Here is a 27,166-nt window from a genome sequence, read left to right on the forward strand (position 1 = left end):
TGGAAAGTTGATTGCCTTCAAGAAGGACTTACCAATGGCAATTGATAAGCAGGGTGTTCACTCTATTTCTACTAAATAAACTTACTAAATTTGCAATACCAAAATGAAAGTTTGAAATTCTTTATTCTTTGCGTTTGCAACTTTCAGATGCACTCTTCCTACAAAACTGAAAAAGGAGAAATTACTTACAGAGAACGCAAAGCCTCAACTTTCATATTTTTGTGGTAAGACAATTCATAAGTTTTGCCTGCCACTTGCTGTACTGAAAGTGTCTTCTATGTAATGAGAGGTATTAATTTTGCTGTGGAACTTCTATCAGGCGCTGGAACAAAAAGAACACCCACAGTCTTTGAGTTTACAAACACCAAAAAGCAATGAATAGGCAGCGTTATTGTCCTATAGAATTAGTTACTGAATCTATTTTTGGTGCATATGTCTAAAAGTAGTGTCCCAGAGATAAGCTACCAAGGTGATCTCAAGTCTAGAAAATCTATCTTCAGGAAAGTTACAGAGTGCAGCTTACATGGCATTTAAGCAGATTTTTTTTAAAGCTATTCAGTACTGTTGGATCATTAATAAACAACTGTTTGCACATTTTCAATCCTACATTTTTGCTGAAAGATTTGACCTCTGCCAAAAAAATCTGCTTCAGTCAAAACTATCTTTTTAAAACGTGGTTTTGAAATGGCCAAATAATTTCTAATTTTTAATCTGCAACTGAAACGCTTCAGTGCTTAATCACATAGCAGTGATTTTTTTAGGTTGTCTTCCATAGGGTCAGAATTCAGTTCTAGCTTACAAATTATAATGTATTAATCCCACATCTCTGATCTAGACAGTGCTGGAGCTTTAACATGGACAAGCTCAAGAGGTGTGTCTGGCAAGGAGATGGGTAAAGATGCAGATTGCCTGAGTTTTTAAATGTAAAAGATCAGTTTTTTAGAATGGGAAAACACTTGTGCTCCCAGACTGACACTGTCACTTTAATAAAATTGCTCCTACTCAGCCCTGGCTAAGTGCCTGCCTATGTTCATTTACATTTTGGCCAACTAAACAGCAATAATGGACTATAAAGGATCTAGATGCAGGGTAGAGCCACTTACAAGAGGAGGCAGGATGTCTCTGCTACATCAGGAGTCAGGACAGAGGGAGCTTCTCCTCCCAGCCAGTCTCCAAGGAGCTGTATGCTTGGGCAATAATAGCTCAGCTGCACTGATCACTGTTGGAGGGAAAGGGTATTTTCCAGCACACAGAGTATGTCTCTGAACATATGATAATGCTTCAGAAGTAACTTGTTCCTTTTATCATAAGGCTGATAAAATCACGAAGTCCTTCTGCTACATTATGTTAGTCGGGCCTTCCCTAGTAAGACCTTTCATTAGGAAGTCTTTTCATATGCCCCTTGTTAGCATTGCTCCTTAGTATGCCTATATAGCTGTCTCATTACATCTCATTTGTTTTCTGATCATTATGGGATACATGAAGTAGCCCCTTATTTCTGCTGGAGAGCCCTTTTTCATATGAGTGGTTCCATGGACTGGTTCTTACCACTGTGAAGAAGGAATGAAGGTATTCACATTCTTTACCATTAACCTTGGAAATTAGTACTCTGTTAAATTAAATCTGTATGAAAGTAATATTTTTCCTTTTTTTTTCAAGAAGCCTTTCTTCAGAAGCAGGTAGTTTTTTTGAGTTTTGTGTTTCAGTTACTGTTATTCATATTAGATCTCCTGATGTCTGCTTCTATAATACAACAACACTCCGGGAGAAAACAACCTTCCTTCCCTGAGTACAGTTTCAACCATGGTTGCTTTTATTTTAACTTTCATCCATTTTTTTTGTCTCTTCGTCTGAGAAATCTACAACTTCTGTTCATTAGCGAGAAGTATCAACAGTAAGACATAAGGAACTCTTCCTAGCAGAGTGGAATAGGACTAGAACAGCACATGCAAGTTTATTAGTCATCTCACTAGAAAGAAATAGCAACCTCAGTATGGTCCAAAAATAATGTATGGTTTCATGCTACTATATACTATGTATATGCAACCTTAAACCTTTGTAGTTGCAGTAGTAACAGATTTGTTTTGTTTTGTTATAAATAAATCAAGCAACTGATTTTGACTGGGCTATACAGAAGTGTAATGTTGATTATAAAACAAATATATATATAAAAGAAGATAATTTATTTATTGCTGTTCCACTTTTATGTTGTCTAGTTGTGGCTAGGAAAAAATAGAGGCTTTGTTTTAAAATTGGAAGTAATACATTTGAAAAATATTCTCTTTCATGTTTCTATTCACCTTGTAGTGTATGCAGAAGAACTGTGAGTGTGAAAAGGGAGCGAAAGGAGACATGTAAGTATGCATTCATTTGAAAAGCTTCCAGAGTTTGAATTTTAATCATTGACATCAATGTTGCATAGTATTTAAATCGGTTACTATGTCTGTAAAAAGTAAGACATTGCTGTGCATGTATTGCAAAAAGAAGCTATTTATCATAGTGATTCACTGTGAAAGGCCACTGTTACAAGAGCTCAGAAAAAAAAGATCTATCCATGATCATATGCTATCTTTGAAATATATTATTGGGTAATAGAACACTATGTGTAAATAAGTACATTATTTTGAAGCCCAAATCAAAAAGCTATTCTTGAATCCTTCAATGGGGAAGAAAGGTCCATTAGATACAGGTTTACTTACACCAGCAGTTTCCATTTGTGTAAAAGCAGCCTTCCAGTATCTGAAGGGGAGCTATAGGGATGCTGGGGAGGGACTCTTCATTAGAGACTGTAGTGATAGACAAGGGGTAACGGGTTAAAACTTAAACAGGGGAAGTTTAGATTGGATATAAGGAAGAAGTTCTTTACTGTGAGGGTGGTGAGGCACTGGAATGGGTTGCCCAGGGAGGTTGTGACTGCTCCATCCCTGGCAGTGTTCAAGGCCAGGTTGGATGAAGCCTTGGGTGTCATGGTTTAGTGTGAGGTGTCCCTGCCCATGGCAGGGGTGTTGGAACTAGATGATCTTCAGGTCCTTTCCAACCCTAACTATTCTATGATCCTAAGAGAGAAAGATTCAGAAGATTGTGGGTGATGGCATATCTGAGGAAAGTTCTGAAACTCTGCCTCCAGCTCATTTATTTTGTGACACTTCAACACATGACTGTTTTTTGGCTCTGGTAAAGAAGAGAGAAGTGGGAGTTCAGACAGTGTGTGACCTCTCTGATCCTTTTGGTATCTTTACTAGTTCCCCAGAGACAACTAAAGTACATAGAGAGGTTTTTGCCTTTCTCCCTAGACCCTAGGCAACTGGTCAACCATATGTGTAGCAGGTTATGACAGTAAGGCCTACCATCCAGCCCCTTGACTCTGGATAATGTGCATCTGGAACTAAAATCCCTGTTTCCATTTCAAATGTAAGATCCAAGGATTTTAAGTTACTTTATCCAAAATGGCTAGATGTAACCTATTATATATGTATTTTTTATATATACACACATACACACTGAGCTTCCCATTTCCCACCTTCATGATTCTCCAAACAGGAATAATGGTGTAATAATTTTTTATTTTGGGGCTGCAGAATATTGACACTAAGCTGTTCTGTGGACAGGTGTTTTTTTTATGCTGAGATAATCAGATAGGTGACTGAAAAGTGAGGAGGAGGAACTGCATGTGTTTTCTCTTACACCTTCCTGGCTAGATTTTCAAATGTTCTGTAGAAAATGTAATTATCATTGAATATTAATTTTTAAAAAATCACAGAAGCCTTACAATGCCAGACTTTTTTTTTAGCTGTGAAAGTATTGTCATGCACGCCATACCTAGTGTGGGTTTCCACCTAAGCTTATTTATAACTATTTTTGCCTGTCCCTAAAGATGCAGTCTTAGAGAAACTGGAGAATTTTATCCTCATAATAGTATTAACATTTTCCTGCTTTGTTTCAGGGCAGAGGGGAAAAAGGTGAGCCAGGACTAAAATGAAACAAGGTAAAGAAAATTTAGAAAAATCAAAAAAATTTCTGTCTGGTTTTATGCAAACCATAGAAGTGAATATATCAAAGTATGTTAAAATATGATGTAAAAAATTGACTTTTGCTGTGAGATGTTTATAGCAAACTGCTTTAGAAGTGAGAGAGAAAAATTTCAAATTTAACTGGTACCAAGTTAACACTGCCTATCATCCTAGTTTTTCACTGACAGCAGAGGTCTCTGAACCTAGCTGAAGGCTCTCTGAAGTTCCACAGAGCTTTTTAACAATACACAAATCTCTGGAGCAGGGGGGTTTGCTCTGATGACTCAGGATTTCAGTCATCTAATAACAGCTGATGAGTTTTCTATGTTAATGTTCAGGAATCATGTGTCCCTGATTGTGGGAGGAAGAACTGTGTGAGTTCATAAACAAAAAGCTACTTTAGCTCCTTAAAAGTTTTTTTTGTTTGTTTTAGTGTAATAGTGATAAAGAGAATACATATTTCACTCTTATTCCTTTGCTTCCAACAGGGCGATGCTCAAAAAGGAGATCATGGGGAAAAAAATAAAGAGGTATGTGGCTACTACAGATCTAGCTTGCATTTGGTCTTTTCAGATTATCTTCCAGACCCTGATTCACAGTTTAGTTCCGCTGAGCTGCAATTTTTTGTTTTTTTCACACACCTACTTTATTCAGTTATTCAGAGAACCTGAACTAACTTCTGATTTAGGGAAGCACCTATACTGACAGAAACAGCCTAACTATGTGCTTACATATAGAGATGGGATGCCACTGACAAAAGGAACTTTTGAACTATGTGATTTTGTATCACCTTGCGTTAGATTTATCCCGAAGATAGAATTGAAAATGTCATCACTAAAACATGTAGATAGTCCTCCAGTGGCTTCTGGGATCTGATCTTTCTCAGCCTGAATTCTTGTTGATTCACAGTAGAAAGGTTAACATAGATTAATTCAATTTAAAAGTCCCCTTTAAGTGTTAGCATATATCTGCTAAGAGGCTGGCAAACTAAGTGGTGTATTTACAGCTATAAAGGAAAAAGTATACATCTAAATTTTCAGGGAATTATATGTTAAATGATTCTAGAGAAATATTATCTTGTTGTGAATAGCTGAATTTCTGAAACATAATTCTTTACTGGATACTGGTTTGTGGGTTCTTTTCCTAGTTAAGTTAGCAGTATGTTATGCCTTTGCTTTATTTTTTATGATTTTTCCCCCTTTTTTGTTTTTAATCTTTTAATAGGGAGCTCCTGGCTACAAGGGAGAAAAGGTAAGATTTTTATTGAAAAGAAGTAGTGTCACTTGCTGACAGTGTATGTAACAGAATGGAAAGAAGAGCCTATCTCCTGTTTTTGATATGAGATCTCCTAATGCAATCCCTACAAGTAAATTCATCATTTACGTAGATTCTTGTAGAATGGATTGTTGGAATTAAAAATAAATTAAAAAAAAAATCAGAAAATGTAATCTAAATAGAAAAAGAATAATGTCAAATACCAGAAATAAAGCTTCTGGAAGGAAAAAGAAAGTTGAGGATTGAACAAGAGATTCAGTAGAAAAATATGAAATCGTTTACTGCAAACACTACAAATAGACATGGCAATCATTATCTTTCAAAAAACTTACAGCAAGGAAGTTTACTTTTAAGCTAATTATAACCTGTAAGGGCTAATGCTTGATTAAAAAAAAAATAAAATAAAATCTCTAGATAGTTGCTCCAAGAAGCCAAAAAAAAAAAAAAATACAACAACTTTCAAGAGTCTAGAACTGAAATTTATTTCAGCAAGCTGGAACGTCATAGCCAGAACAGAAACAGACTATCCCATTTTGAATTTCCTTGGTTTAGACACTTACTTCTTAACATTGTTAATAAAAGCAGTGCTTCTCTGAATGTTTGTATTCGTTAGAAAAGTGCTTTTGTCGATTTTATTGACATTCATTTCATTGAAACATTTCATGGAAATAGGAAAAGTAGACTCAGATGTTTACTTTTCGTATGTGGAACCCATGCTTTTTCATCAGTGGAGCACATTAGTAATTCCCTTTCTTCATTCCATTCATACAATTGCACAGTTGTCATTTAGGGAAATCTCAGACATCAAACATACGAAATCAGAATATAGAGAGGCAGCACAGAGAGGTGGAAAAATAAGCAAAACTTTTTAGATATTAAATGTATTATCCTCTTATGATATAGGTTGGAAATTTGGTAGGCATTCTCAGGGAGAAGATGTGTTTCTCTTGAGTAGAGCAGATCATATCTTCTACAGACCGTATTTAATGATGCCACTCTCAGGCCCTCAGAATATGCTAAACTTCTTGTGCTGCTGAACTGCTTGCACAGTCTTTAATGCATATAGTGTAATCAAAACATCTTGTTTAACTGTTAACCTTTTGATTTCTTATAAAGGGTGAAAGAGGAGAATGTGGATCCCCAGGAACAAAAGCGGAAAAAGTAAGTATAATTGTTATTTGAACTGATTCACACTGATGATGATACTGGAAAAACACGTAATTTCACATATTCTTTTTTACTTTTTTGCAGAAGAAATGTAGTCACTTAACTAAAACAAAAGCTGTCCTGATCAGTGCCAAGCCCTGCTTACAATGGACCGTGAGCATGTTATAGAGCTCACCAGATTTTTTTCTTTAAATTGTTAATTTCAATTCAAGTGTATGAAGTTATATTACAAGAGGGGCAGGTTCTTACACAACCCAAATAACTTTTGGATCTACCAGCCCATCTGTGCTGATATGCATTCAGACTTCTGTCTAGTCCTCCTCTTTTAACCTGATGTGCAGAAGTGATAAAAGTGATTATAGATTTTTCGCGTGTTTTGCACTCTGAAAGATAGAAGGATAATGTACTCCTGAGTGAAATAATAATGTATCTTGAGTTCACATAAAGCAGGTTTGTATGAGTACTACAAAACAATTATTTGTAGTTAGTTAAGTACTACCAACTGGATTGCAATTAGTTAAGCACTACCAACTGGATTGCAATTGATCGTTTCAGTAAAGCACATTTCTTCAGTTTTAACATCCATGTTATACTTACCTTTATCAAAGACCAACTTGAAAAGTTTTTTTTATCTTACCTGATTTCAAGTAGGAATTAGGAAATACCAAAAGCAGCAGTATTTGTAGCAGAGGAAGAGGCGTTATACTGTAATAAAAACCTAAATACTGATAATATCTTGTGAGATGCTGGGATTTGAAATGGCAGCGAGTCAGGAAAAGCTGAAATATCAATGTAAAAGGAGAAAGAGTTGCATTTCTCAGAGGAATAAAGATCATAACTTCTTTATCCAGGCAATATGTGAGAGATAGCACCAGGTTATGTGAAACATCTACTAAGATAAACAGAAGCTGTCCAGATGTTGGCAAAGAACGTAATCAAAGCAGCCAAGAAATCTGGATGTAGAAAACACATGATAGGGCTGCTGGAAATTTGCTTGTTTCACTTCTGTTGAGGACAGTGATGAAAAAAAAAAAAAGCAGTTTGCCATCTGCAGAGGATCAGAGATTATAGTGGATTATGGACTTCAGGAATTTAGTGAACAAATGAAAATTGCAGTGACTTCCAGAATTCCCAACTTCACATTTACAAATGCAGAAGGTAGAACAAAATGATTTTTTTTTTTTTTTTTAATACTGGACAAAATAATCAGAAATAGCTAATGGACTTAAAAAGTGTCTCTTTGCCTTTTTTTTTTTTTGATGAAATTTTAATGTGGGGTGGGTTTTTTTGGTGAACTATTAGTACAGTTCTAACGTGCTACTGATCAGGATTTTGAGTTAGTAAGACAAAGTTAACTGAAGTTATTCTAGTGTAAGCACTGCAGGATATTTTTAAGAATTCTGTATTTAATATACTTCTAGAAATTGAATTTAAATACCTATAGTAAATAAGAACTGGTTAATTAAACAGCTAGGATGTTAAGTAGCTATCCACAATGTTTTTAGTATATGAAAATTATTCTAACCAAATGTTGAGGATGGAATGTAACAGGGAATTACTGAATACAGAACAAGAATAGTAGTGCTCTGGAGAGAATAAACTACCTAGAAAACGCTTAAACAGAGGTATGAGTGGTACACAGTAATTCTCGATACTTTAAAGCAGATAATTAAAATTTCCTATTCATCTGATAATTGAATCTTAATTTTCCTTAGGGTTTGGAATGTCCTCTTGGCCCTATGGGACCACAGGGGCCTCAGGTAAGGGAACTAGAAGCTTCCAAATATTCTGTAAATTTCTTCTACATACAACCTGTCAGCTCTGCGGAGAGCAGTGTGATTGGTGCATGAGGCAGCAGTACAGCAGAATCTAGCAAATCTTTGTCTTTTGGAAATAATTTTCAAAGAAAAAACCTTTGTTGCTGCTGCTGCTTAAATCTGCTCAGATTTAGTTGTGTGTGTGGCCCACTTGTGCTCTCCAACTACAGAGCTCTCCTCTTACCTGTAGAGCGTAATCATGCCCTGTCATACTCCTACTTGCTAAATTCCTCTTATATGGTAGCATCCATATTTAGTACCTCACCTGCTCTGTCTCTTCAGAGAGTCATTAATTATTTCCTTCTGTGAAGGGACACAATGATTGTGGTAATGTCCAGGAATTAAAATTAATCTCAGTTTATCATCACAGATAAATGCAGGGAAGTGATTTCTTGCAAACAGAGCTAAATGAGGTGTGACAGCTTAGTTTATTTACTGGGGCAGAAGAGAGACTATGAAAATATGGCAAAGTTGGGAGCAGGAGGAGAAAGGAAGAAAGCTTTAGATAAAGCAGATGCAGTTCACATGGACTAGTTGAAGATCCTTTCTGCCAGCACTGGTTATTGAATATTAAGAATATAATGTGTTGGCCACTTCCCAGGATATGACACATAAAATCCTTGCCCTTTAGAGCTTACCACTGTAGTATGTTTTACTGCACTTGTTCAGGCCAAGTCCAAAATATTCCACCTTTACATGCATCCTCAAAGGCAACTCATCCTATATTTTGACTTTTGTATAGGGTATCAGGGGACTTCCAGGTGAGCCAGGCCCAAAATGCATTCAAAGAAGCAAGGTAAGATGTATTAGTATGTGTAGATGTTATTTATATAGAGAGGGGAGATGCAGAAGCTCTGTGTGGAATCCTTATACTTTACTATCTTTCTTCCTTGGTAGTTTTTTGTTAGTGGTGTCTATTGCACAGAAATAGTGTACGCCACGTGCTTAGTACACAATGGTGCTATCATGTTATGAAGGCTTGGTATTGTTGGCACATGCAGCCTATTTTCCATCTGGGTCTTCAAGGGCATCTTATAGGGCCACAACAGGGTGCACCATGGACTTGCCTAGAGCCACAGCACTTAAGACAGGAATTTGAATCACCAAAATATGTGTCTTGGCTTCAGCCATCACTTGGGAAGTTTTTTCCAGATTTTTTTCTGCTAAAATGCTTTGTGTTTAAAGATTTTAAGTAATTCTAGATAGTGGTTAAAATCTTTAGATTGAGTATTTGAAGTAATGTTAATTGTGTAAAAAATGCAAGACAACTTGTGACATTGGTAGAGGTGTAAGATTTAATGATGATTAGTGCTTTAATCCTATTTCAAATAGATCATTTGAAGTAATGACTGCAGCTTGTCAAGCAAAATCAGTTGGATAAAGTGTCTGATTAATTTAGTCAGTCTTCTGGTTTGCAAACCTTTGGGAAATTGCTATATGTGAATACAGATAATTGCTCATGGGACAGCTATTAGCATCACTGTTTGGTACAGAAAGATGTTTCATGTATCCATTTGAAAATGCAGGGTCTAATGACAAAGACTTTTACCACACGATTATTGATAGCCTGGTTATGCAATGCCATTTATAAGTTATACAAGGCAATTAAATTCACACAAAGTAATTTGTCAAAGATGCAATATTTAGATACTAATGTTTTGTTTCTTAGCCAAAACTTTCAGTTGAAGATTCATAGAAATAAATTTAGAGATGTGAAATGTTTATTGTAAAAATTTTGGAATACTGGCATCCATCATGATTTTCCTATTCCTGACAAATGCTTTTTCATACTTCTTAATTCTTCATCTTCTCAACAAAATGCTTGATTAGGAAAGCTGCTACAGAATATTTCAGAAGTCAGGAGAGGAAGAGAATGATGGGTCTGAATGAAGCTATTCATACATGTGGGAGAAAAGTCATGCCTCTCTTTAACTGCAGTACAGCAAATTACAGTAATTTTTTTATCTGTCATTTCACACTGATGGGTCCAAGATAGTACTACCACATTCTTTTATTATACACTGAACCATATTTGTTGGATGTTGTTTGTCCTCCTGTCAGTCTCTTCACACACTTTCATGTCTATAAAGTACATGCAGCTCTCTCTAGGATTGGTCTGCCTGGATATAGTATTTATGGTCTCTTGTTACACTTTAGATGCCCATTTTCAGCATAAGAGTCTCTCATTTTTCAGCCTCCAACTCAGCAGCCTGCTATTTAAAGTCTATAGTCAAGGATGTTCCAGGCTTAGACATCTATCATAATGCAAATATTGCAAGACAAGTTTGATTAGTGTGCTTGGGTAATTATTGCACCTGAAGGCTCTAGTCAAAGCATATGTATGTTTAGAGGTTATGTCTTGTCCATACCTAGCACCAAAGCTAATCTTCAGCATTTTGGAGCTTATTTGAGATGAGCGAAAAATGTTTTAATCATCGGTACAGATGATCAGTGGTTGTTTACAGCTTAATAAACACCCATTCGACTAGTAAAGGTCAAGGCCTTTTTTGGTTCAGACACATCGCAGTCTTTCCAATATCTTTTATCCTTACAGAAGGATTATTCAATTACTCTTTTAAAATTAGTTTTCATGACACATAATACAATATATGTGGAAAATGGCAGTTATTCATAACTGCTTTGGATAAAGAAAAAAAAAGTCTATTAGTGCAGTTCCTTATACCTGTGGCCTTTCCATGCTAATACTTTCTGCTTTTTGAGCCGAACTAGTGCCTTTACCCCAGTTTAGCAGACCTAAAGGCAGTTGCATGAAATTAGTATTGATACAACATTACACAGAGCACCACTGCTGAACACTTTTATTCATTGTTAGTGGGCCATGTTGAGGTTTGAAAGAGGGGATTCAGTTCCTCTTCAAAATATAAACTCTGGATCAAGCTCAGCCTACAGATGTTTTGGGTCTCATTTGTGAAGTCTACAGTTCTCTCATACAACTCAGTCCTTCCCACACCTCTGTAAGGAAATGCCGAACACATTCTCTCACTTTATAGGGCCAGGCAGCAGGCACGGCTCAGGACAGTGTCATCTCTGTGCTGTCCGGATGCTGCTGGCTCTGGCAGCCACCAGCAGCATTGCAACTTCAGCTAATTTAATTTGACTTCTCTGAAGCAAGGTAGCGTAGAGTAAGAACTTTTCATATCTTATTTCTTCTGTCATTCATATGCATTTTCTCATTCCCTCTTAAGCTGCTTGCTAATCCACCCTTTGTGAAGACTTATGGCTGCACAGCACCCAAATTCTATCCCTTTTCATGGCGTTGCCTTATCATATTGACATTAATGAATTGAATCTCTTTCAAAGTCCTACTGCCTGCACTGAGCAGCTTTCCGCTGACTACAGCAGGAACTCAGATAGTGTGTTTCTACGTAGACACCTAAGTTTAGGTATAATCATACGGAGCTGAATCACATCCTTAATCTCTTAAAGTCTTTCTGATGCAATTCACAATCAGTCCTTAAGTTTAATAACCTCTTTAATATACAAGCAAACTTCATCACTTTACTTTCACCCTTTTCGAGTCACACGTGTATGTTGTACAGCCTATATCCTGCAGAGAATGCAGCTCCACATAGCATTAAATAAACCCAGTTTTGGTTAAGCAGACTTAAATAAAGTTTTCTCTATTTGCATTTCTACAAAGTTATAGCATCTCAAAAACATCTAAATAGTTTTATTACCGTATATATACAAATCTTCTCCATAAAGAGGTTGAGGCATTTTAAATGACAAATAAATAAAAATAAAAATACATGTTAATGTTATATCATTAGTTTACCTGACTAAATATATTTCCATTTAACCAAAATTTAACTTTCTTGTTAACAGTAAACCTATAACAACAGTATAAAACATAGTAAACAGTAAACCTATAACAACAGTATAAAACATAGTAACTTTGAGAGAAAAGCATTAGAATGCAACAGGACATTTCACTCAAACCTAGTCAGGAGTTGGGAACTCGCTGTTTTCACTGTGTATCTCCTGTCTTCTGAAGTAGTTATCTTGGTCCTGTCCCCCGCGCATGTCATGAGCAGACCACCAGGATTATACTGTCTGTTTTCTGTTTTACTGACTTTCTACTGCCTACTGTCAATGTTGCCAGAAAGATATTAAATTTACAAACAAAACAAGAATACTGTTAAAGCCAAATTCTACATTATTTTTTTTCTCTCAGAAACTTGAAATACCAAGAAAAAATAACATCCACAGCTGTTCTTTACATTTTCAACATGCATATATCTTTTAATTTATTCAAAATAGTAGTCATTATTTTGCCTGTTTTCATTCATTAAAAAAAGGTTAACTATTATTTGCTGTTTAAAAAATCAACAATATTTTCAATATAATAGCACCGGTAAGGTTCCGAAGAGTGTTTATATTCAAGGTAATTTTGAAAATTTGCTTGTTATTTAAGGGTATAATAGTCACTAGTCACAAATTTCAGTGGACAGTTTACAACCAGAATGATGTGGTTACAGATCATAAAATCAGGTCATAAATTAAGAAAGTGCTCTGTGTTCCCCTCATAAAGAAGTGATGAACAGGGAGTACTTATGGTTATCATTTCAGAAGTGACATTGAGTTTGTTTGTTTGAACTCTTAGACCAGCTACTAGAAATGAAGTACACATTTCTACAAACCATGATACATTCATAGGAAGGCTGAGAACAACACATTTGTAAAAGCCACTGCTAATAGTAACAGCCACTTTTGAAAGTTTTCATATGCATAGACTCTGAATTAGAGTCTGAAGTTCTATGAACAGACATGTATACGAACTTTTAAAGAAACAGTTAAGTTTGAATGTGGGTATTCCAAGAAGTTACTCCCATTAAAACATCCTAGGATGGTTCTGTGAAAAATGCATCATTGCATATTTCCCTGAAAATGTGTCTGAGAATGAACTGCTAAGGGATGTCTTTTCTAATGACTTCTAAATTCTTTTCTTACTTATGTAGCAAGTTAAGTCTTTCCCAGTAGATTAAAAAATTCAATTTCCCTGTAAAGTGTAGCTCCTAGGTATTTCAACTAGCTTAGAAATACAAAATACCAACGATATCTGTTAAAATGTCCATATCTACTTGTATTGTTGCTGCCAACATTCACTTTAAAGATAAAATCATTATATTTGAAATACTATTTCTACTATAGCTTAACCTTTATTGCTTTGTAGACTGAAATACAGAGTCTTTGTTTTCCTTATAGTATGTATTTACTCTTTGAAAAGTGAAGAAATTCTTTATACTGGCAGTAACTGGTACTCATCATAATATAACAGTCTTTTTTCTTTTGGGGTGTCATGACTTCAGCCTAGCTGGTAACTCAGGATAGGACAAAAAATGGGGTAGACTGTTAAGTATGTTCCCAACTTAAATAGGAACTTTAAACTGTTTTAATATGTAAAAATGCTTAGCTCAAATCAAGTGGAAATTTTCCTTCCCATTGCTTTAGCTGATATTAAATGCCACATGAAGGAAAATCCTAACAGGAAGAGAAAAAAAGATTTTGAGTAGAATGCTAGACAAAGAAAATAGTTACAAAGAGGCACTTTGAAAAGCAGACTTCCCCTTCTACACATGGAGATAATGATACTACTGCCAGCTCTTTATGGTTTTAACAAATTCCACATTACCTGTACACCAAAACCATGGAAGATAAAAGCCAGGCTTACTCATGAAGTTTGAAATATGCAGTTTTTAAAAGTTTAAGTTTTGTATGTTGTCTGGCAGAAGAAGGTGGGGTTTCTTTCTCCATTAATACTCAGGCATCCTCTGCTATCATTGAGAAAGCATTCAATTACCCTACATGCTTTTTATCATAAGGGCTGTTTACACTGCCTACAGCAGTACCTGCTGGTACGGCTGCTGGAAGGCAGATTACAACACCAGCCACTTGAAAGAAAACTGTTTCTATCATGGTTTGAAAAAGAGCTTTCGGAAAAGCTAACTTCTGTAGGACTCCCACCTACATTCAAGGCAATGCTTATATTAGCATAGATCTATCACAGGGGTGATCTTGCAAAGGAGCAAATGATTTGTGATAGAAAGCATCCTTGAGAGTTACTGCCCTTGGGAATTCTGTCAAGGGCTGTCAGAAATAGATACAAAAACCAGCATCCACTTGGACAACAAGGCAAAAATTGGAAGACACTTTCCAAATACAACCAAGGGATTTGGTTAATTGTTTCAGCTGAGAGATGAGCCTGTATTTATCAAATGTTATTTTTCAGAATGGAACAAGTTCCAACACCATTTCAGAGGCTTAGTTTTGACAAGTGGGGCCAGCGTGCTTAGTGGCATTTGCTGTTTCCAGATTACTACCTATAATAGTGGTGCTGCATGCATTTTTTTTTTAATCTCATAGAATTTTTTAATATATTTTCAACTTGGCATTTTATTTCATGTCCATTCTGTGGAGCATGCTAATACGTCATGGCCCAACAGAGATTTCTCGCTGCCTTCTCCATGAAAGAAATGAGGACTGTGAATTTCAACAGCTAGTATTTGGTACACTGACTGGTTTGCAGCAGCTTATGCCTATTTCTTTTACTGAGGCACCTCTTCCTTGAAGTGGGGAACTCCATCCCTAACTAGACTGTGTCAGGGCAATGCAGGTACATGGAGCTGCATCTGCTAATGTTGCTTATCAAGTGAAGAGCAATTGAATTAAGAGCTGGTGGTAAGGTAAGGGAGCCTATAGGCCAAATGGCAAAGCTTCTTGGGAACCAGACTGGTGTGCTTGGCTTAACATTCTTCCAAAACCCATACTTTGTGCCTCTTGACTAGCTTTGCAAGAAGCACAGCTGTGGGTAAAAGTGGCAGGAGTATCTCTGTCCTTGGGGCAGTGTCTGTGCATGAAAATTTGCTTGTAAAACTTTCTACTGAAACCTAAATAAAGGAGTTTCTAGCTTCTATGGGGATGATTTTGTTCTGAAAGCAGAGCATACCACAGGGCTGGGTGTGTGTAGCTACAGTACTGTGGCTTTGCTGATACCATTCTGCCAGTGCACTTCTTCATACTGATGTACAATCAACAGCTGAACTTCCATTAATGCTTAGATGCTTGTGACTTGTTGGCATGAATGAAATTCAGCAGCCTAAAGTACTACCATTGGAAATGAAATGGAGGCTTTTAAGTCACTAAATTCCTTCTGAAAACGTTTGGTATAGCATATATTTTCTAAAGAAATAGTACAAAACATTTCTTTACATATTTCCCCTACTTGTCTAAACAGAATCATCCCCAAAAGAACTGAAATCCAGTTAACTGTTGTCTTAAAGGACAACAGTACTTGAAACAGAGACTTTGTAAGGAGAATTAAAGAGGAGACAAGACTTTGGTTGTATCGTTCTTGGCCTTCCCAAAAGTTCCTGCTGAAGGGAAACATTTAATAAAAATTAGTTTTGATCAGCTGATTTTGAAAGGACAGTTTGTTCAATGCCAGATTAATCCCATGGAGGAACTGGAAGTCTAGAAGATGGACATTTGAGGAATTTTTGTTGGTTGTGTAGTTTGATCAGTTTCAGAACAAACACAGGAGGAAAAAACCCAACCCAGCTATGAACAAAATGGGTCAATTTCTAATTGGCTTCCTCTCAGGAAAAGATTGCAGCATTTACAATAATCTGGATACACATTACCCGAGTTGTGATTCTCGTCATGAAAATACTATTAAGAAACCTCAAAAATATGGTCTACCTATGTATACAGTAAACATCTTCATTTTATATTTGTCAACAAGTACATGCACAGAATCCACATTAAAGCAATGTCAGTGTTGCTAATACCCTACTGGTGTGCTATGTGGAGATACAGGTGCTATTTTGCTGAGTGATACCAGCTTTCTCTTGATTTTTCTCTACCTTTTAAGGATTATCTTCTAGTAATGGTGAATTAATTTATTAGATTTTGAAGTTGTGCTATAAAATCTTGTTTTTTGAATTAGCATTAAATTTCATAGCTGTTCTGCAAAATATCATACTGTCCTGTAATGGAATGAATTTAAGACTGGGCATCCAGTTCCACTTTATTATAGGTTTAAAGCTGCAGTAGTAGCCCTCCAAGTGCATAGTTGTTGGAAATTAAGCTTCAAGGATAATCTTGTGTTTACTTTCACTGTGTATTCCCATTCCTGTATTTTAGCTTCATTCTTTGGCAAATTACAAACTGATAGATTTCTGGAGAAAAATCTGGCTTTGTAGTAATTTTTTATATGTCCATTTTCCTCTCAAGCACAAAAAATCTCATTGAAAGATTTCACAACTCAGCACATAAGATTTCTTGGTATGTACAAAATTTCAACCCCCAAAATATGATTACAGAAAATAAACACAATTTGATAAGAAGTCTTTTTAACAATCGTGGCTATGTTGGCTTTCTTAGGAACACAGTAAACAAACAAGAGAATTAGGAGCTGCAGCCAAAGATAGCAGTAGGAACAACAGTCGTGGTATGCAGGTGTTGCTATGGGAAGAAACATGAGTGCAATGTTTAAAGCTTAAACCCCGTTTAATTTCCAAATTCCTCTCTTTCTAGCAAGAAAAGAAGCTGAGGAAGCACCAAACTACTGGACATAGTCAGGAACAAGGATATGACAAAGAATAAATATATTTTGCATCTATCTTGATGCATATGAAAGAATGATTTAGAACATTATTGCCTATATATTACATAACATATACCTGCAACTTATATGGCTGGGATATTGACTGTGCTCCTAATCTAAACAGGCTTGGGGGAGTTTTGGGGGGTTGTTGTTGGCTGTTTGTGGGTTTTTTGCTTGAAAACCATATTTCTGTAGCCCTAAATGAAACTGGAGAGAGACACCGGCAGGATTTGGTGAAGGTTCAATTGGCATTAACAGTTTCTTCCCATTTTCTGTCCCTGTTTTTTTTTTTTCTCTCTTTAAGGGGAGCAAGGCTGTTTAGGTCCCTATGGTCTTCCAGGACAACCAGGTGTTGGACAGCCAGGACCCAAGGTAACTGTCAGTGATACTGTCTGTTAAAGTGCCAACTGTTGGCAGTCATGTTTTGGATGAAAGTTCTCACCCACTGTTTTACCAAAGTCAAGCTCTTAGCATCTAAATTAAAACGGATACAATATTGATAGGTTTTTGTATTTGTATAGGATGGAGATAACAGGCCTGCCTTTCCAGCCACTCTTAACTTTTTATTGTGGTCCCACTGATATAACAGAAGTCAGAAATAATGCCATTTAAATGGAAGTTAAATATGTGAGATCATTTTCAAGCACTAGCAAATGCTTGCACTAATGGGTAAACCATACTTCAAGAAATACATCTCAGTCACTGTGATACACAGTAAAGTTACGGATTTGCCTTGGTGTTCTTCACTAGGAAACAGATATTCTTGCAGGTTATAAAATTCTCTGTCTCATGCAGCATTTAATTCTTCCATCTCATTTTATTGCAAATGAGTAGAAGGTGGAATCCATTCTTGCTAATTTGAAAAAGTCATGTTTGCTAATGCTGGCCAACGAACTCTCCTTTTGTAGAACTGGAAAAGCATCTATATAGGAAACAGGACTACTGAGTTTATGAGAGTTTTGTCAGAGACCTACAGCTGAGACTCTAATTGGACAGAACTAGATCTCATCCTGGTTGTGCTGGCTGTGAAGTCTTTGGTGTTGCTTTATGTCATTTTTCCTCTGTTTTTTGAATCCAAGTGATAGTGTCTAAAATATCTTCACTTTTTGGCTTTTACTGCTCTAATTTGTACATTCACTGAACTCCCATGTATTTTCTGTGCAATGGAGCAGGCCTTGGAACATAGAGGGTTTTATACAGCTCAGAACCTAATAATAGTTTGCCATGTAAAAGGAAAAACACTGGGTCCTTCTAGAATAGAAAACGGCTTATGGAGAAGGATTGTTACTCCCGGTCTCTGTAGTACCTTGGGGAGAGATAAAAATCCTCTGTACTCTTATCCTTGAAGCACAGTCTTTAGTAAACTGAAAGAATTGTGAAGAGTATGACACTTTATACAGAAGATACAGACACTATGCAGTTCCTGGAGTTCCCATGCAATCCCATATTCCACTGAAGCAGGCTTCAGTTTGAGTGTCTAGATAAAGGCTAGAGTGAGGATTCCTCACACATGAGCATTCCTGCTTCAAAATTTAGCCTGACTTCATTCTCTCATCCTTGTCATCCCTCAAGTCCTGCATTTTTCAGCAGTTACCCCTATGTAAAGTGATAACACACCTTTGCTGTTGGCATGGGGAATGGAATGCAATCTACTGCTCCAACTATAAATTGAAAGATTCTTTCAAATCTTTCCAAATTGTTATTTATGATTTCTCTTCCCCACCACCCCAATCAGGAGATGTTATACAATGGCTTTCAGACATTTCTGGTGGCATCACTAAGTCATCCACATGTGAATGTTGTGCTTTTCAAAAGCATTGAGTTGAATTAGGACTGAACTAGTATTTTCTTTTTTTCACGAGGATGCTCAAGGTTGAGAAGGCAGAATTGGATTCCCAGGACCTCCTGGAATTCATGAGCCAGGATTACCTGTAAGTCAGTGGTATATGGATTGGAAGTAAAAAGGTAATAAAATATGTATTAGTAAGTGTAACTAATTAGTTGGAGCTATATTGGCTGCTGATTCCATAAGCCACCTTGTACTAAGTCTGGTGCAGCAGAAGTGTGTTTGGCTATGCCAGTCCAACGTTACAGCAGTATTTGCATGTGGATTGCCAAAGCAGGAGAATAAAACCATATCCAAGCATGTTCTGGGGAAATAAAAATAGCTTGATCCATGTGAGCAGGATTACAGTATCCAGTTTTCACAAAGACATGGAGTTATATATAAATAGCTGGACAACTACTTGTTTGAGTTGAGGATAATCTTTAAAAATTATCTAAAATCAAATTTCAGGAAGATGAACATCCAGGGGTTGAGACCTTCCTCAGCTCCTGTGTATAATTTGGATTGTATCAAAAACAAAGACCCAAATTATATGCTTTTAGTTATATCTTTATCTTCCAAATTACATATCTTTAGCAAGTTTTTTGTAATGTTGTGCTGGTGCTCACTGGCTACATTTCATCCTGAAATCTATAAAATTTATGGTTTTCTTGTGTATTTCATTAAAAATCTCAAAGAAATTTTGAAAGAAGACAGGAATGTGGGTGGATGTTAGATTCATTCTAAGTCACTTTGTAGTTGTCAAAGACTATTTTTCTTACAAAAAAAAAAAACATAGAAACTTTTTGCTTACTCAAAATCATCTTTAAAAACGATTAGCTATAAATAATGAAAGAGCAGAATTTTGTGGAAGAACAGAAAGCATTACAAGAATAATTATTTCTGTATCTATTTAAAGCAGAATTGGCATTCTCTAATTTTACATGTTTAACCTTCCATTTGTATGAAAAAACAATGTTCAAATTAAGGATTTTCATTATGAAATAATGAAACTATATGAAATTGCAGGGAAAAAATTTGCAGTGGTAAATGTATTGTCAATTAATCTACATGTTCATTAACTTTCAAGGGTACAATCTTTAGACATTAATTATGTAATTCACACCATTTCAGCATTAGCTTTTTCTAATATAAATCCTCCAGTTAAGGGTTGTTACACTTCATTTTAATTGCCTGGGTTCAGCCAGGTGAGCATTTTTGCTTACCAGTGTCACAAGACTTGCAAATTAGACAAAATGTCAATAAAAATGGAATTGCTGGTATAGTCTGAATATGGTTTTTTTTTCCTTACAGGGACCACGTGGCCCTGATGGTCTGCCAGGTGAGAAAGGTCTACCAGGAGAGGGCATTCAAGGCCAAAAGGTAGTTTTATGGAAATTGCTGGTTTTTAATATCTCTTTTTGTTCAGAAACTCTATCAAGATAACTACAAAAAAGTTGTACAGTCCCTTTAACATTAGTAAGTTAATGATTCTCCTGCTTATGTGTTAATAAATACCTTATTTTGGTAGCATTAATAAGAGAAATCTTCTGAAAGACTACGTAGCTATTTGGGCTCTGTATTGGAAGAAAACATTCAGGAACTGTTTTCATTCTGCCTTACCATTTTAGGAAACTGAAAGATGGGTTGTATTAGTCTCTATGGACAGTTACCTCATTAAGGGCAGTTGCTAGCTTAATACATGTGAACATTCCCTTTTTAAAAACTATGTACAAACAAGCAAAGATTTATGATTCAGTCACAACTGGGCTTCCTGTCAAAATGTATCCCTCTTTTTTAGGGGCTTGAAGATTCTCTAGAGCCTTGGACTACTAAGCAAAGATTTTTCTTCCTTTTATGGGAAAGGTGTTAGTCATGTCCTTGCACCAGGTTCCAAACTGCTCTCTCTGACTAATGAACATATCATCACCTTTACAAAATGTAGCTTCCTTCTTCCTAGTATTTCCTTTTCTCCTTCTGAGGTCCTGTGTTCAAAAACACAGTGAATGCAGATGAAGCATTTAACGAATTGTAACTGAATCACTTTTCTGTAATACTAGGAATTACCTTGACTATTTTTCCTGTTTGTTTGTGAAGGAATATTTTTTTCCTCATTACCCACATTGTGATGACTAGTTTGTCTAGGACTGTGCTCTTCATAAATTCCCAAATATAGTTACAATACTGCACGTATATCTAGGGTGAAAAAGGCTCTGAAGGTGCAGCTGCTCCTCCTGGACAGCCAGGTCAATAAATCAAAGGAGACAAGATGAGGCACAGAGTATTTTTCTAATCATATCCCTAGTTAATTATAGTTAAATTAATGATGAATTATTCACACGTCACAACAATACAAAGGTATGTTTTACCTGGAATCTGAGGAGCCATGTTCCTCTGTTCCATGCAGCTGCATAGACTGCACCCACTTATCAAGGAGCTGAGCCTCTTAATGTTAAATGGGGGGGACACAACACTAAGGACTGCATTCTATGCAGGTGGGAGTATGAGGGAAGAAATTCACTTTTTCCTCCTAAATTTATTTCAGAAATACTGCATTTAAAAAATTTCAAATTTTATTTAAATATTTGTGAAGTGTAAAAAGCCCTTTGAGTCATCTAATCCAATGGATCTGGAATAGGCAAAGGAACACTCTGGCTTTTGAAATTTGTTAGCTTTTTGGCACCCAGTTCCCCAAAGAGATCCAGAACAATTTTAATTCCCTTGGCTTGATGAAATTCTTTTTATAGGGTGAACAAGGCCAAGTAGGGCCACAGGGCCCAGCAGGACCATCAGGAACAGGCAATCCAGGAAGCCAGGTAAGTCTACATTTTGGACATGTAGTGAGCGTTTGCATGTATTTTATGTTTTATACTTTATCAGAGCTCAGATTTTGATGTGAAGGCATTAAAAATCTCATAGTGATTTTTAATTTTAAAAAGTATCTAACTAGTCTTTAGGCAAAGCTTGTAAATCCAAGTGATTCCAACTGATCTGAATGGTCTTAGACTCAAGCAAACAGAAAATTGGTCAAATCTGCATAATTTGCATGGGATATAAATCAGATGCATTGCTTGGATGATGACATATTACAGATAACAGTTCCGCAAGGTAAGAATCCATTACTTTTGGATTTCAAGGCCTTTGAAGCTTGAACACAGCCTTTAATATTTGGATAGAGAAAACTGAAACATCCCAAAAGATTTTTTAGGTTTTGTTGTTTTCAGAAAGAAGATAAGAGTTCGTGCTTCCACCATGCTATGAATCAGGGCTTAAATGCAGATACTGAGGCACTAACAGTAATTGTCATTACACTTGGATACATCAGTGAAATACAGAGGATAGAGACAAAGGAAAAACAAAACCAAGATCTCCAAACTAAGCCTGAGCACAGGCATGGAAATTGTTTTCTTTTGAAGATAAGATAAAATCATAATTCACTGAAAGATGGAAACGTGATGAGTTTCAGACGTGGAAGACTGTAATTTGCCCACTTATTTTACTTTGTAGGGTATACAGGGTCCCTAAGGAAAGCCTGGGGCTAAGGGATCTAAAGGTTTTGGTCTGCCAGGTCCAAAGGTAGTAAGTCACATATTATTTTTTAAAAATAGTACCAGCAAAACCCAACAAGCAATGTATCTTTGCCAGGTTTTTTGAGAGTCTGTTTGATGAGGTAAAAATGTAACTCTTGCTGGAGATAACAATTCACTTTTGAATCTTTGAGGGGAAACCACCCATGTTATCAAGGGGTTCCCCAGATGGAGCCTATGGCCCCATCTGGAGCCTATGATGCTTAGCATCAGCACTTAACCTTTGTGAATGGCAATTTTAGGTTCTAAATGAAGGCAAATTCATAAATGAAGCATCTCTCAGACATCAGTTTAATTCTATGTCACATACGCGTTGTGTTCAAGTAAATCATTTAACCAAACAACTTAGTTGCAAAATAGTAATGATTTTGAGACTTAAGGCCAGTCCCATCATACTTTCAGCCTGTCCTTCAGCATCCTGTGGTCATCATAAGAACTAAAACCAAACATAGACACACTAGAAGAGAAAAAAGAGCATAAGTGCATTTAGCTGACACTGCACCACAGAAGGAGGGAAAGAAGGAAGAGAACAGGAAAGTGGGGTAAACCATTATGGCTGTCCAAGCCTGGGCTGCTAGCAATACAGTGTCAGGTGGACACTGTCAGAAGAGAGAAGGGGAATTGCTGAAATACCAAGGATGGCAAGCAGAATAAACTGATGAACTGTAAAACAGAAGTGTGCTTTGTAATCACCTTGATGTACAAAACGAAGACATTAGTCACTGTAGCAAAAGTAGGGAGAAATACAATAATTTTCTTTGGCATGTAAGTAATGTTACAGCAGCAATGTTTAATATTAATATAGGGGAAAATGTGCAGCTGTGAAACATGTTCTGTATGAGGACAATTTTCCTAATGCAAAAAGTATTTTTAAAATCAAAATTGAAAAATGGAATTCCTATTTCTTTAACTGTTCCAGAACAACTGGAAGGAACAATCATGAGGGTAAAACTTTCTTTTAAGCAGAAGTTCTGATATTTATTTGGGCTCACTTTTCATTCAGTGACCAAAGAAATTTTGATTTAGTGGTATAAAGTCAAAAAAGAAAATAGTTTAAAACAAAAAGGAGGAAGTTGGAATGATTCACTTAGACTTTCTGCCCACTGCAAGGTTAAATAAAATAGGTGCAATTTTACAAGTTACTGGGGGTTTTAAAGAACAGAATTTTCCAGTTAAAACTGCTTGATTGAAAACTTGACCACTTAGAACTATGGAATCACAGAATCATGGAATATCTCAAGTTGGATAGGACCCCTAAGGATCATCAGGTTCAATTCTGCTTGTAAACCAGTTAGTGAAGTAGTGCAAGAAATTAATGAAGCTAAATCGTGTCTCTTTGTTAAGCAAGACTTTTTATTACTAGGGTCAATCAGGTGAACCTGGACAAAAAGGAGAACCAGGACATCCAGCAACTGGGGAGCAAGGACTTAAAGTGAGCCTATTTTTATTTGTAACTGCTCCTTACAGGGTCCTCTAATTCTTTCACTAGTTGCTGATAAATTAAGATTTTTGGTATAAATTGACTATGATCAAAATAAGAAGAATTTCAGTGACAGATATTCACTTAACTTCACAGTTTTAGCTTTTAAATGCAAAATGCTGGGCTAGAGCTCCCACCTTCTCTCCTAAAATCATTACTGCAGCCATAGCTGGAATGGAGTTTGCCCATCTTTTCTAAGCTCATGAGGTATTTCTAAAGCCTGTGAGAAACATTACTACCTCTGTTCCCCTGCAGTGATTTGGAAAAAAAAAAAGCCCAGTCTGTGTGACAGTGGTGGTTGTACTGCCTACATGTTAGAAGAGCCATTAAACATTTACTGCTTTGACTTCAGCTGCCATTTTGAACACTGCATACCCTGTCCTTAATGATTATCATTAATGTCCTTAATGATAAGTAGGGCTTCCAAAATCTTGGGTAAGATGACACAGACATCTTGCTGCTGGTGATTTTTCCCAGGCTTGTTGAAGAAGTACTTGGCAGGACTAGCTCCTATGGATAGTTTCAACTCTTTGTAGCAATTCTTAAAAGTAATGCCTAGACCCATGTGTACAGCCAGCAAGGTGGTAGCCTCCAGTCAATAACTCCATTTAGGCATTTTTGGCTGACCATTTCTTAAGTCCCAGATGTTTGAATTTACAAGTAAATTATAATTGTATAATATTGTTCTTGTGCACAGAATAACAAAGCAGCATTCAATCATGTTTTTCCTCACTGAAAAAAATATAAATATATTTACAATTTTAAAATTTAAGAAGTAGGTGAGGAGCTTGGAAGGAAATTTTAAATACTTATTTTAGATTGTATGAACAGGAAAAAATACAGGCTCCATAGAGTATTTAACTTACTGGGAATAACAACGTTTATTTGAGAAAAAAATATTGTGTACCACGAATGTTTTTTTTTAACACACTGTTAAGTCTATTTTACAGAGTATAGACAGATATAATTATTTATTCCTTTTTAAGGGAGACATGGGTTTATCAGGACTCCCAGGAGAAAGAGGGGTGCAGGGAGATCCTGGGAAATCAGGAAAAAAGGCAAGAAAATGTATTTTACCCCATGTAAAAGGTATAGACAAAAGAAGAACAAACCATTTTTTGCTGGTATGCAGTGTAAAGGAGTTCATCATGTAGAAGGGCATGTGCCAATACTTCTGCCAGGGAAGAGGAGCTGGCTAGCTGAGATGCTTCCAATAAACCATCTGAATCTGCATCTGATTTAGCTGTCCTGCCTTTTGTGGGCTGTTGACTACTGTTAAACTTCACAATCTTCCTGGAGAACAGACAGGTTATATCTTTAGCCTGTTCCTCACAGCCTGTTCAGATATTTCCTGACACCAAGGAGTAATGCTCACATTGATGTGACTTAGGGCATCTGGAGGATGGCAAACTCTGACTGAAACCTGTCAGCCTGGTACAGACACCATCACAAACAGCTGAAACTAGAACTGCTTGTTTCCAAGGGAAATTCTGAGATTTTAAGAGACATTCTGCCACGTTCTGAAAAAAAAAAAAAAGCATAAATTCAAAATGGTAGACAAGAATTTAGAGGAGTGCAAAGCTGAGTGCCCAAAATAGTCAATTTAGAATAAGTTAAATGGAGGCTTTTAATTTTACTCTTTCTGAATAGAATGAGCTGCTGAGTGGGCAAAACACAGTGCTTTAGCTGATTCTTGAATTGCTGCTGAGAATCCAGGTGCCTCTACGGTCTGCTACTGTGCAGCTTTTAAATGAGGATAGCAGCTGGCCAATGTGTAGAACTGATGAACTGAACATGATTCAGAGTATGGCAAATCAGCACTTTTTGGCTGCAAGTCTTTATTCAGAAGATATCTGAATAGCTGTAATAAACATCTATTAAGAATGCAGCTTCGTGTTCTTCTCATCTCAAGGACAGTACAAATCCAGTTTGACAAGATACACCTGAGTCAGTGAGACTTCCACTATGGAAAAATATGTAGCATTTCTGTTGCTGCTTAATTATTTTTATTATATTTGGAATTGCCCACTATGTAAGTGCTCAGGAGGACCTCAGTGTATCGAAAGTGAAACATTACAGTTACAAGTAAATATTGGGTTAAAGTTACAGATGGCTTTTGTATTTGGGAATGCTGGGATATTATTCTCTTGAGTATTGCTTTTATTCCCATGATCAGTTTGGTGCTGTCACCTTAACTGTTGTAATTCATTATAGGTGAAAATACTAGTACTGAGCAGCTGTCTTGGATATTTGGGACAGTGCAAAGAACAGCTTGATGCTTGCAGTGGGCAGCATGGTGATGTTAAGGCAGTTACTTGCATGTTTGAAGCTGTGTCACAGTAGTGGAATATACTCTGATGCCTATCAACAGCACGCTCTGTAATGCCACTTCCATCAACAGCTCAAATCAGAAATGGATTTTTAAACTTACTTGTAGTCTACTTTTCACTTTCTGAATTATGTACAGGCATTCCATTATACTAATCTGACTTATATGATGCATAAATAATAATGTTCCTTAATAGTACATTTTATGTGGGTTATTTGCTAATTATTTGAAGCTATGCTTCTGGCTAGAAGTTATACTTCTTTGCTGACTAGACTGGCCTTTGGCTACAGAGCTGCCTAAAATTATTGCTTCTTAGAAGCTGTTTTTCTTTAAATTGGACAACTAAGACCTTTTCTGATAACTGAAAGTATTTCTCTTCTTCATATGAGTTTATGCATGTAATTCCTTCCACAAAAGCTTGATGCAATTGCAAATGGCACTATTACAGTTGAGTAATGAATTGTAGTGAGTTGTGAAAATGAGGAATATAAATGCAGGAGGGTGGAAGGGGTTTGAGAAGACAGAATACTTCTTTATTTTTTGTAGGAAAAAAATTAACCAGATATTTACTGACATTTCTGGGTAAAGTGTTTATGCAAGCATTGTTTCATATAAGTCTATTGATTCAATAAAATTAGCTACATGAGAATTGATTAACCATCTAATCTCTGTTAGGGAGAAAAGGGAGATCAAGGTCCAAGAGACCCAGAAGGATCCCTGGCAAAAGAGATGTAGTCCAAAAGGTACGACTTGACATTCACGCTGGAGAAATACTGCAACTTTAGAAGGTCCTATTTTATAAGTGTTCAGATTCTGGCCTATTTTTCTTTCATTATATCTCACAGTAGCACCTGTGGTTTAACTGAAGATTTGAAAGGTTTTGAGAGTGATGTGCTCCTTACCCTGATCAAGTGCACCAAAAGCAGACTATAAGCATAGGCCCTGAATTAATTGAGCTGTAGAGATTTCCTGAAATTGTAATAGATAGTTTTCATTCAAGCTAGCAGGAGGCAAATTATCTCAGTATGCTGATAGGGAGAGAGAGCAGCT

General features: G+C 36.4%; 1 protein-coding gene across 1 annotated transcript in view; it reads left to right on the plus strand.

Annotated features, from left to right (window-relative positions):
• COL28A1 (collagen type XXVIII alpha 1 chain) overlaps positions 1–27,166 on the plus strand; it is a 73,566-nt gene that overhangs the window by 14,330 nt on the left and 32,070 nt on the right. Inside the window, 16 exon segments of the mRNA XM_062605002.1 lie at positions 4,499–4,540; positions 5,235–5,261; positions 6,402–6,446; positions 6,537–6,605; positions 8,168–8,212; positions 16,673–16,739; positions 17,200–17,267; positions 18,758–18,826; positions 20,035–20,103; positions 20,921–21,001; positions 21,468–21,536; positions 22,228–22,296; positions 23,671–23,739; positions 24,774–24,845; positions 26,792–26,828; positions 26,831–26,859. Coding sequence (XP_062460986.1) covers positions 4,499–4,540; positions 5,235–5,261; positions 6,402–6,446; positions 6,537–6,605; positions 8,168–8,212; positions 16,673–16,739; positions 17,200–17,267; positions 18,758–18,826; positions 20,035–20,103; positions 20,921–21,001; positions 21,468–21,536; positions 22,228–22,296; positions 23,671–23,739; positions 24,774–24,845; positions 26,792–26,828; positions 26,831–26,859 — 927 coding nt within the window.

This window comes from Pezoporus occidentalis, unplaced genomic scaffold (assembly GCF_034315485.1).
Source record: "Pezoporus occidentalis ecotype Australia unplaced genomic scaffold, CSIRO_AGI_Poc_V1 ctg9, whole genome shotgun sequence".
NCBI classification, from domain to species: Eukaryota; Metazoa; Chordata; class Aves; order Psittaciformes; family Psittacidae; genus Pezoporus; species Pezoporus occidentalis.